This window comes from Ziziphus jujuba, chromosome 3 (assembly GCF_031755915.1).
Source record: "Ziziphus jujuba cultivar Dongzao chromosome 3, ASM3175591v1".
NCBI classification, from domain to species: domain Eukaryota; kingdom Viridiplantae; phylum Streptophyta; class Magnoliopsida; order Rosales; family Rhamnaceae; genus Ziziphus; species Ziziphus jujuba.
The window spans coordinates 3,085,274-3,097,184 of record NC_083381.1 but is presented as its reverse complement, the minus strand read 5'-3'; the positions used below and the strand labels follow the sequence as shown (position 1 = coordinate 3,097,184).

General features: G+C 32.7%; 1 protein-coding gene across 2 annotated transcripts; it reads right to left on the bottom strand.

Annotated features, from left to right (window-relative positions):
• Nucleotides 1-2,744: 2,744 nt before the first annotated feature.
• LOC107421966 (probable protein arginine N-methyltransferase 6) lies at nucleotides 2,745-11,064 on the bottom strand. 2 transcript variants are annotated; one of them, XM_016031337.4, is made up of 13 exons: nucleotides 10,651-11,062; nucleotides 9,011-9,076; nucleotides 8,809-8,877; nucleotides 7,968-8,003; nucleotides 7,794-7,859; nucleotides 6,689-6,757; nucleotides 6,451-6,528; nucleotides 6,095-6,173; nucleotides 5,768-5,862; nucleotides 5,151-5,235; nucleotides 4,056-4,252; nucleotides 3,237-3,355; nucleotides 2,745-3,140 (listed from the first exon to the last, which is right to left on the bottom strand). In XM_016031337.4, the coding sequence occupies exons 1-13, from the start codon at nucleotides 10,972-10,974 to the stop codon at nucleotides 3,098-3,100; spliced, it is 1,326 nt and encodes a 441-aa protein (XP_015886823.2). In that variant the 5' UTR covers nucleotides 10,975-11,062; the 3' UTR covers nucleotides 2,745-3,097. The 2 variants fall into 2 exon arrangements, 1 of the variants encoding a protein (XP_015886823.2); XR_007242218.2 differs by lacking the exon at nucleotides 2,745-3,140 and adding an exon at nucleotides 3,693-3,882 and having other exon boundaries at nucleotides 10,651-11,064.
• Between the last annotated feature and the right edge of the window lie 847 nt (nucleotides 11,065-11,911).

Sequence of the window (11,911 nt, the reverse complement as noted above, 5' to 3'; positions counted from 1 at the left end):
TCAGCTCTCTAATTTGTTGATCTTGGTTGTTTCTTTAAATTTTTTTACCGGGATAAATCTCACCCGCAAAAGCTTTTCAAACTGCAAGTATTGGACTTATCCTTCAACTCTTTAACATTCAAGTCCAATATGATTCTGCCTAGACTATTAACAATTACAAAATTCAATTCGTGCAAGGTGGGTCCTCAGTTCCCTTGCTGGCTTCAAACACAATTGATATCTTTGATGCCGGTGTTTATGATGCAATCCCAGAATGGTCTTATCATATGACTTCTAAATTATTCTACTTAAATTCATCTTTAAACCGTATCAGTGGCACCCTGCAAAATTTCCAAGGGGATTTGGTCCATTCCCTACAATCAATTTGAGTTCCAACCTATTTCAGTCATTCTAAATTTGGAAAGCAATAATCTATCGGGAACAGTGTAGCTCGTTGCCTTCATTTTATATTCCAACATTGCGTTTGAGGAACAATAACTTTTCTGGCATGATTTCAATATTGCAGAATTGTGCTTATTTGCATTTTTAGATCTTGGCAACAAGAAGTTGAGTGGAAACATACCCACATGGATTTGGTCAAAGACTCGAATACCTGTTGGTTCTTCGTCTAAAATCAAACAAACTCAATGGGAGCATGCCTCTGGAACTATGTATTGTTTCTTATCTTGAGATATTGGATCTCTCTCTAAATAATATATCAGGAAAAATTCCATCATTAAGTCGCAATCTGACCTCTATGGCTTACAATGGAGGACTATATCCAATATCCAAAAGTTAATGGATATTCTGGAATTCCTTTTAGTTTTGGATATATGAGCTCTTTTGAAATAAGGTCTGCAGACAATGCACTGTTAGTGTGGAAGGGAATAGAGTATCAATATGTAAAAATTCCTGAAAAGCTAAGAATAATATTATTGATCTGTCATGTAATACATTGGTTGGACATAACCCTTAAGAATTGACAAATCTTGTAGAGTTGGTTCAACTATACTTATCAAGGAATTGTTTGAATGAACTATCCCTGAGAAGATTGGACAACTGAAGTGGCTCGAATCCATGGACTTCCCACAACCAGCTTTCTGAAGAAATTCCTTCAAGCTTGGAAAACATATCTATTCTTGCCTTTTGGACTTGTCAAATAATAAGTTATCAGGAGAATACGTACAGACACTCACCTGCAAACCTTTAATACTTCTACATATTAAGGGAAATCTAGGACTGTGTGGGCCTCCCTTGACAAGTATGTGCCCTGGATATGAAACTTCACAACCTCCTTCACATTCAACTGAAGTTGGAGATTTCGAAGATGGTGGATTATGGTTTGACATGTTGTGGTTCTATATAGGAATTGGGATTGAGCACTTTCTGGAGAAGGGCCTATTTTGGGTTCTTGAGCAACTTGGGGAGAGAGAAGGGCCCATTTTGGGTTCTTGAGTAACTTGGGAGAGTGGCTCTATAAGACAGCATTAAGCGGAATAAAGTACCAAAGAAAACCCTTCAAAACTAGCAGGTTCGAATACCATTCGTTTCTTTATTTTTTTATTTTATTTTATTATATATATATATATATATATTGGGTAGATGATTCCTATTCTTTTCTATAATTAAAACATATCATGAAATCAGCCTTAATTACAATGTCAGCGAAATACCAATACCAATTTGTATCATATGTTGCATGTAAATTAATCACCATCTTAAAATCATATTTTGTTGCGTCATATTCAAAAATGATGCTTTAATTTGAAGTTTGCTCTTCAGAGTACATATGTATAGTAAGTGAAACACCCTTTTAGCTAATTGCTGAATTCTGTTAATGTCGCTTCTCTATTTACAGACTGAGCATCTGTTGCAAGTTATTTGGGATTTAACTGTACCAGAAGTTGAAACTAATAAATGCAAGACCTGTTTTCTCTATTATAATTCTTTAAACTAATTTGAGCATAAAGGACACTATTATAAAATTATATGGGATTTGAGTTGGACATCTTGATGAGTATGGATTTAATCTTGTGTTTGATCTGTAATATTATTTGTACAATTATTATGCATTTCATGCTGCATTCTTTCATAATGATAATGATGCCTGGTTTTCAACTTAAAATCACAGCTCAGGTCATATTTCTGTGGAGAAGAGATGATAAAGGTGGCAATGGTGCACAACTCCTGGAGAAGGGATCTAAAATCTAAGTGACTGAAACACTTGAAGACCACAAATTTACTTTCTAAAGCTTTGGTTGTAATTGTTCCCTCTTTTTTTTTTTTTTTTTTTTTTTTTACCTTTAATTTTGCTCCGTGAGCATTGTAAGGCAATTTCATGTCAGTCCCCTGAACTCTACTTGTTTTGGCAGTTCAATATTTGAAGTGACAACATTGATATTCTAATTATTCGACTCATTTGTCGCAAAATAACGACATAGAGTGACAATTTGTATATAGCAGATGAGAAACTGTGGCTAAATTACAGATGTTTTGGTAGTTTAGGTTGGACAAGGTTGATATCTCCAGTCCACTCTGTTCTGTTTCAGCCGATTACATATTTCCAACTTTCCATAAGACAATTAAATGCATATTTGTTCTAGGAAGCAAGCCTTCTTCCTAATGTGTTGATAATGCATGAAAAAGTTAAAAGATCAATAACTCAAAATTTTAATAAAAATATAGTTTACTAAATAAATAATAGCATGTAATTGTGTTACAAGGTTAAATGGAGTGCTCTGCTCAACAATTTAGTTAGAAAGGCATTCTACTCTAGAATTTTCCATCACAATGAACAATGAACAGAATTAAAACAGTTACACGAGTCAATGACTCACTTTGCGTATCTTACAAATATTTGAAGGCATATACTAAAATCCGCATTTTTTAAGACATAAATGTCAAAAATTTCCTAAATCAGTTCACCTATATCTCAATTTAAAAATATTTTCATCTACACGAGGCTTGTAAGGTAAAATTAGTGAAACTCACAAGTTTGCAATGTTCGAGAAAGTCTTTGTAATAAGCAACGTCAATCAAATGCAATGGGGAGCAAAAGAGCCATAGTTTGAACAACAATACGAGATACAGTCATACAGACGCTTTCCATTGAATCAAATCATCGCATTACTGATTCTTTTACAAAGGAACGGCCCCCAGAACTGCAAGGAAAAAAGATTAGTTTGTGAAAAATGTAAGCTAATTCTGATTTGACAATATACAAAGTACTACTAGGCCTATAACCAGTGATGACTCACGAGTATTCAAGGTGAATGTTCATGAACCGTGCGTTTTCTTTGCTTTGCGATAGTGTTATGGAACCTTCAATGAGCTGATCTTGCTCCACTTCTATTGGGTCATAAAAGTAAATCAATGTCTGCAAATTTTATTTGTCAGACACATTGACCATGAAAAAGTCCTCAGCATATATGATATAACCAATAAAAAATAACAAGCACTGATTAGTTTGTTTTTTGCCGGGGGCCTTAGCTCCCCCGTTTCACCACAGTACAAACTAAATAATATGCAACTAAATATCAATATCATTTGTTCATCTAAGTCTTCTGCAGCATCTAAACCTCCTTTGTATAACAACTGATCTCTGAGGGTATGTGGAAGTGAACTTAAAGATGACATTATTTAAGTCCATGCAAATGGTCAAATTTGTTCTAATTTCCAAACTAACATCTAAGCAAATAAGCCGATCAACTTACATTTACATGCATATAATTATACATGCATAAAATGTCCAATCAGCCAAAAGCAGACGGCGTATCATTCAACCAAAAGCTATGGCTGCCAGTAGAGGTTCAATTTTAATCTCTTAAGCTGGCATTTCTGACGGGACCACTTTTACCGTGCAACATCTTTAAGGGCTTCCACCAGGAGTCACATTGGACAACCCTGAGCCACCAATATATACGAAGAAGAAAAGACATCACAAGCTCATGGTTGTGATTTAATTTTATTTTGTATTTATACACATTAAGCGGTGTAACCTAGAATCTGGAAATGTGTCTAAATGTAATTCAGCCAGTCAAAAGAAAAAACTAAAATTAAATGTTTATATACATTACCTGTTGCCAATGTGTTGGAGGATCCTCAGGTGCAGTAGAAAGCACCAATGCCTCGTTTGGATTTGAACGTTTCTTCCTCTGATTACCATCCATTATATTGTTGTCAACAAGCAAGGATGGTTCATGATTATTGGTAGGAGATTCAGCAGCTCCACTGAATTCAACATCAAACCAAAATGCAAACCCATGTAGCGGAGCTGATATGAAAGAACAGTTAGATCTCCACTCTCCTAAGAAGATGGCTAGTAAAAATTTTCCCACCAGAATAACCAATTTTTACGTTGCTCATAAATACTTCATTAGAAAGTAAAAATTGTAACACAAAGGAAATAACATATTGTATTAGGTTATGGATGGTGAAAACAATAATTAATCCCCTATATATTTGTTAACATCATGAACTGGATCTTTGAATAAGAACAGTATTAGAGCATGTCTGGTTGTAAAACCTAGAATTTTAAAAGTGAATTACAAATTAACTTATTCTGCTACATCAAAATGAGCAACGTTGTTCTACATATTTGAATTATTATACTTTTAGCATAAATGAAGTCAGGCTCCCTATCAATCAAGGCAGATTACCAAACTTTAGCTTTTGTCTTCATAAAAGCTTTTCAAAAGAATCTAATCATTTCTTAATCATTAATTTTCATTTCAAGTGATAGAAAATTTTGAAATATTTTAGTCAATTACTCCCGACTAACTAAGAAGTAAAACATCTGTTAACAATAGCATAAACAATATACTTCAGAGGTGAAATGGACAAGAAAAGAAAAATGAACCATGTTTTCCTTTGCAGTAATACAAAACAAAAAGGATTTTCCAAATCTATAGGAAAGAGATGATGAAACTGATGATATGGAAACATAAATCAATCCTAATAGAGATAATATATATATATATACACATATGATGAAAATCTGATGATATGGAAACATAAATCCATCTTAACGGAGATAAAATAAAAAATAAAAATAAAAAAAAAAGAAAGGAAATATATATAGATATATATATATATATATATGATGGAAACAAATAGTGGGGGTAAAGAATTTAAATACCCAAAAACACATATAAGAGATAGAGAGAGAGTACCTCGCATCATTGATTTGAATTTATATCTTGTAGTAACAGATTCTAGTTCATGAATTGATATTGAATAGCAGTCCACGTGTTTTACCTACAATCAGTTAATAATCAATTACAATGGTTAATTTCATAGTCCCTATAAAGACATAAATGGACAATTGACGTGCTAAACCCAAGACCTCAAGCTCCTGTTCCAGGATTCCAACCACTCACAAATAAACATCAATGACCAAAAATTAATCTTCTAGGAAAAATAGAAATAAAATAAAAAAGACCATACATTTTGTATCATAAAATTCAAAATCTTCATCTAAATTACTTAAAAGGGAGAGGGAAAAATAAAAAATAAAAAATAAAAAAATAAGAAAAGGGTACCTATGATGAAAGGGACTCAATTTCAGACTCAAAACTTCTTGCAGAAAAGTATTGAAATTGTGATATCATATTATTGGCAGGAACTTATGTGATTACAAATTTTTGGAGAAAAGTCAAACACAAGAAAATAGAGAAGAAAGTTGGGAGATGAATTACAAATATTTTTTTCCCCCTGAAAAATATCCATTACTTAAATGAAAACTGAGATGATATAAATTCCATCATTGAACTAAAGTGATAATACTTACCACATGTGGCCATGTCAAAACATTCTCACCCGTTATTGTCTCCACACTTGGCTCTTCAAATGCGCATTGTTTTGCCAATGGTAACATCGCAGACACTGGATCAATTACAAAACTTGAATCACAATGCTAGCACTAGCAACGAATAGCAAAGCATAAATTCTCCAGGACTTAAGCCTCAGTATAAATATATATTATCATCTTCATATATCGAGAAACATATCATAAGCAGCTAAATAGTAGTACAAGTCAATATCATGAAAATTTCATAGTAAATGCATCCACAGAAGATCAAAGAATGTTTTGTTAGTTAATATACTGTGCACTTACTATCAATTCCATAGACATTGCGCCAGAAATCAATGCTTTCACTGTATCTGTCAGTGTGTGTGACAGGTGCCATGTATAACTGCAGCTCATTCAAATGAACATGAGCATCAGAGACAAATCCATTTCATTAAACAGCTAAAAACACATATATAAACAAAGATGCATCCCAAAAGTCAAGGCTTCTTAACAAATAGATTAACTTATTACAAATTCAGATTCGTAAAAATTTCAAACAAATTGGAAGCAGCAATTGAAAAACCGAAAAATAGAAATAAAAAAATTGAGGTAGCATCAATGGAAGAAATATCCTAAATATTGTTGTGGAAGTCATAATAAATAAATAAAAAGAAAAGTACCGTTGCATTTGAAGGAAGTATAAGACCTCCAGGTTTGAGCCATCTATCTCTGGCAGTAATGACACTTCCCAGCATGCTCTACAAAATAAAGCAAACAGATCCTTAAAGCAGCAGATCATGAAAAAATGGATATATTATATAATCTATTCAAACTAAAAATTATGTTAATGAGTTAAAGAGTATTTTCAACTGCAATTCTTCGATAAAAGCTCATGCACTGAAAACCCATCATGATCACCTCATACAAAAGCATGTAGCCCATCCACTCGGAAATTATAACATCAACCTCCTCATCAATTTCAACATCCTGCATAAATCATAATCTAAATCATAATCTAAGTGACATTTTATAAAGCTGATGCATGGGAAAAGAACACTTTTCAGTTATAATACTAGAGTATAATGTATAAATGAGACCACAGTAAAGTTACTTCCATACTATTCATATACATTTCAGTTCAATGAGCTGTCCCTCCCACATGCCTCCACTCAACTCGAACAAGCCCTTATGCCAAAAAAATTGCTCAGAAATTTGCGTTACTCCCAGTAAAAGGTAATTTGGTACTTTTAGTGATCTCCTTAATCAATTCACTTTTATTAGTTATCTGATTGAACGTTAAGGTCCCCAACCAACAAAATAGCAATTTACATTGCATGCCAATCTATATAAATGCAATTGCGAGTAACTTGACCAGAAGGTCGTGCACCCTATCTCCCACCTTCCTTCCAAACAGCATGGCTCACATAGAACAGCTCTTATGCATGCATTAAATGGACAACTGCTCTTTTACAATAACAAAGCTCCCAAGCAATAATCAAGTAGGGAAAATGCATAGCATATCAAATAAAACAGCAAAGTCTATGTAGGTATAAATCTTATCATCATGAACAAAATCTAATATCACTTTCAGTAATGGCTCATCGGTCCTATTTGCCTTTACCTATTGCAAGCATACAGAAGTTACATAACTCATCATAAAAATCAATGACATTACGCTACCACCAGAATGCAAATTCACATCGTTACTTTTCTTGAAATGGTGTCAACAATGATAAAAATGAAGTAACAAGGCTAGAATGCAAATTCCCATGGTTACTTTTCTTGAAATGGTGTCAACAATGACAAAAATGAAGCAACAAGGCTACTATGCTCTCAAGCACATTTAACTCCACTTTATAAACATTCAATGGAAAAAGTCTATTGCTTTCCTCTTCTGTAATATGATACACATGGATCCCAATTGTATTTAATCAAATAGATGCAAATAGGTGATACAATCAGCAAATCTTAAAACTAAAACTAAGTTGAAAAGCTTTTTATTAGCTTCATTAAGGAAGCCTACCTCAACTCGCCCATGAAGTACAATGACCGTATCAGATAAGTTATTTGCTTTAACAACTTCATTTGCCTGCTTACAAAAAGAACAAGATCAATCCATGCAGAATCCTTAACACAAACTTTAGAGACAATAACATTTCTAAAAATAAAACATAGCAAGTTTTGGAAAATGCAGTACCTGCACTGCAATATCACTTGCATCAACTGCATACACCTGGTAAGTGGTAAGAAATAACCATTCATAAAGCATGTTAAATTCCCGAATGACAGAACTTGAAGCCAGCTAAACTTACATCATACAAATTAAGAGTGTGTATGTAAGGAAAAGGCAGTACCTAAGTTCCTTATCCAAAATAATGGCCAAGGCCAAGACTGAAAATTATTATTTCAACAAAATTTAAACTTTTGAACATACCATGAAGTAGGAAACTACAATTCAATAAACAAGAAAAAGAATGAACAAAGAAAAGAAAACCAATATCAAAGTTTGTTGTACAAATGATAGTCAATAAATATATTCTTTAACAAAATTTGTTATTTTTAGGCTATGTTTGGTACTTGACAACTATTGAAGAAAGCAAATAAAAATAAAAGAAAGAGACAATTTAGTTTATAATATTTGGTTATGAAAAATCATAAAGAAAAAAATGTTTTAACTTTTGGAAACATTATATTCCATTAAAAAAAATAAAAATAAAGGAGAAACTCTTTTTCTCTTTCTTTTTTTCTTTCACAGTAGAATACAAATTTCAAACAGAGTATTAGAAAATACCATAACATAACTTTGTACATGATACATCAAACTATACTACTGGTTCAAAATTTTGACAACAGAAATAAAATTGAACCACATTCAAAGAAAATAAAAAGCATGTTCTTTTATTTTTATTTTTTTTCTTTTATTTTATTTTATTTTATTTTTTTTTATTTTATTTTTTTTTCGTGTTTGACAAAAAAGTTCCCTGATACCAAATTAATTTGCAGTGCAACCTAACACATCAAATAGCTTATTAGCTTACTCGTTTAGCGCCAGCCTGAGCACAAAATATGGAAAGAATGCCTGTGCCGCATCCAACATCCACTACAACCTGCAAACATTTTTATGTTGTAGAAGAAATGAGGAAGTGAAACACATAAACAACATTTTTTTTGCTCTAAATTTTACTATAGACCAGCATAGATAGTCTTAAGATAAATACATTATCATTTCATAAGTATTACTTTGCCTGCTATGGAATTTTGGTGCTGCATGATTGCTGCCCTATAAGTATCAGTACGTACACGATCCTGCATAAGAAAATTTTACCATCTGTCAATAATTTATGACAATAACCAAATAACAGCTCTAGCATGTTTTGGACCCACTAAGATTGAATGTAACTTTTTGCTTTTAACAAACATTCTAAAATAAACAAGTGTTTATTTATAAAACACATATTACTTTTTTTAACAAACATTCTTAAATAGGCCAAGTGTTTATTTATAAAACAAATGTACTATAGCAAGACTGTTCCATCACAGTATCAATAGAAAAAAGTCATACCCAATTAAAGGAAACATAATCAGGTCAATATAGTTCTAAGATTTTTTCAAGTGGACTTTCATTCACAAATCTATTAGTTGACCCATGCTTTGCTCAAACTAAGTTAGACCATCATGCTAGCACAGGCAAAAATAATCAATTTTAGTACAGTGGCATGCATATATAAATATATATATATATATATAATCAGATTCTCATTCAAAATAAGCACATGGAATTAACAGTTCTTTGAAACAAAGCAGTGCAACACTAATTTCTTCAGAAAACATGAAAAGTGGACAAACCTAAGCAGCACATATAAGCTTTGTCTGTACTCTAAAATGTAAGGGTACTTCAAGCACAACTCTCCAATCGAAAAGCTCTCACTTAGGTTCATGATTGAGGCACTTAGCTACTCTCTATTTGGTTGCAGCAAGTGCATCCTAATCATGTCATTCATTCTCAAAACTCACTTGTTCAATTATCATTACCTATTTACCGTTTAAATTGTACTGGAAACTTCTGAAAAACAATTCTCATTATCGATGAAATTGCAGCAAATAACCAAGAATAGAAGGATGAAACACAGCTTTCCCCTTGTTGCACACAACCAAAGTAATATGATCAGTCATATCATATAGTATCTTTGACATCACATCATTGGCTGCTGAAACCTATAGCTTCATCTCATAGGCATCCATTTTCTAACTATTCTAGGGTCACTTATTACAAATTGATTAACATAAGTTGAGGAAAACAAAAACAGAGGAATACTAAATTCTATATTAGACATAATATATATTCAATGACCAAGCGACGATAAAACAAAGTGAATAGTTACACAGCAAATTCCCACCGTACAAACTAAAGAAAGAAATTCATTAGACCATTTATAGAAGTTAGAACAAAGAAGGCTAAAACTATAACTCCAACACTCAAAACGTAATCAATCATTACAAAATCCATGTCACAAAATTTCATTTCCTTAGCCATTTCTATCAGACATCCTAAAAAACTCGAGAAAAATTCCATAAAAAATAAATAAATAAAAATATGGCATCCCAATGCCAGAAAAACAGGAAAAGAACACAAACCCATGATTCAAAATGCAGTAGAACTTGAACAAAACAAAACCCCACTAAAATGGTTATGAAAATTCCCATCACAAACTCCATTTCCTATGCCAAATTAGCCACAGACCAAAAATAAAAATCAAAGATAAAAAAATCCACACAAGCCAATGACAAAAAACCAAATGAACACAAACCCATGTTTTAGAATGCAGCAGAATTCGAAGGCAAAAAAAACAAAAAAGAAAAAAAAAATGGAGAGCAAAAACCTTGATCATCTCTTCATGGATTCCAACATGAGCATAGGAGTGGAAATAGGCCATGTCGAAGTCCGTAGGTGGTCTCTGAGAGTGCTGCTGTTGTTGCTGAAGCTTAGTGTTAGTATTATGGTCAGAAACCCTAAACCCAGCACCACTAGCACCGTGTCCATGGCCGTCTCTCAAGTCACGTGACCTCGAACGACTTCCTCTGCGAACTCGTTCCCTCTGACTCATTCCGAGTCGCCTCTCTCCCAGTTGCTGCTGCTGTTGCAGCTGGTGTTGGTCGTCGTGGTGGTGGTGGTAGCCGTTACTGTGTGTCGGGCTCGAATACATTATTATGGCTTTTTTCCTTTTTTCTTCTTTTTTCTTTTTTTTTTTTTTCCCTCAAACTCTCTTCCCTCTCTCAACTCTCCCAGGCCTACTACTATTCCTAACTGAGACACAGACACACATTTCAAAACTGCATCGTTTTGTATCACTCTTTTCCTATGGTTTTTGGGCCTCTATTATGGGCCACCCATTTCAACCCAGCTCCGCCCAATCTCAAATTCCGTGGCACATATTTTGGATTTAAGGTCATATATCGATAAACGATTTTTATTTTTATTTTTTCACTTTTTTCATGAATAGGAATTTTTTTTTTTTTTCCCACTTATGCCTCATGAGACTTTGCTTGTAATTTTCCTCCTCGACTTTGTATTGATAGGTGTGTATTTCTACAAAATTTAGAGGGCATAGATACACCATTCGATAAAGTTGAAGGGGTATAAATAACACAAAATTTAATTAGCAAATTGCAAATCTGTATAAACGTCAAGGGACATAATTGTGAATAGCCCTAATAATAAGTTTTATTAAATTAATAAACAGGTTCGTGGCCATTGCATTACTTTTAAAAAGATATTTTGAATTTATGAATTAAAATTCATTTATCAGCCTGAAATTTTATTCGAGAATGTTCAATTTTTTTTAGCATATAACTTTCCTAAATTTTTTATCCAAATGTACATATAGATATATATTCCTATATGCATTTAGTTAATTTTTAATATATGGAATGTCAATGTTCAGACTTCTCAAACAATTTTGGATTGTGGATTTGAATGAATTTTATTAAAGTTAACTAAACGGCTGGTTAATTAAGGTAACCGGTAAATTTTATTTTATTTTTTTAATGAAGGTTATTGGTGAATTGAAAAACATTTCTAATTAAGGTTAATTACATCTACCCTTTTTTATATTTAATTTAAATACAATTTGGTCTTTTGAT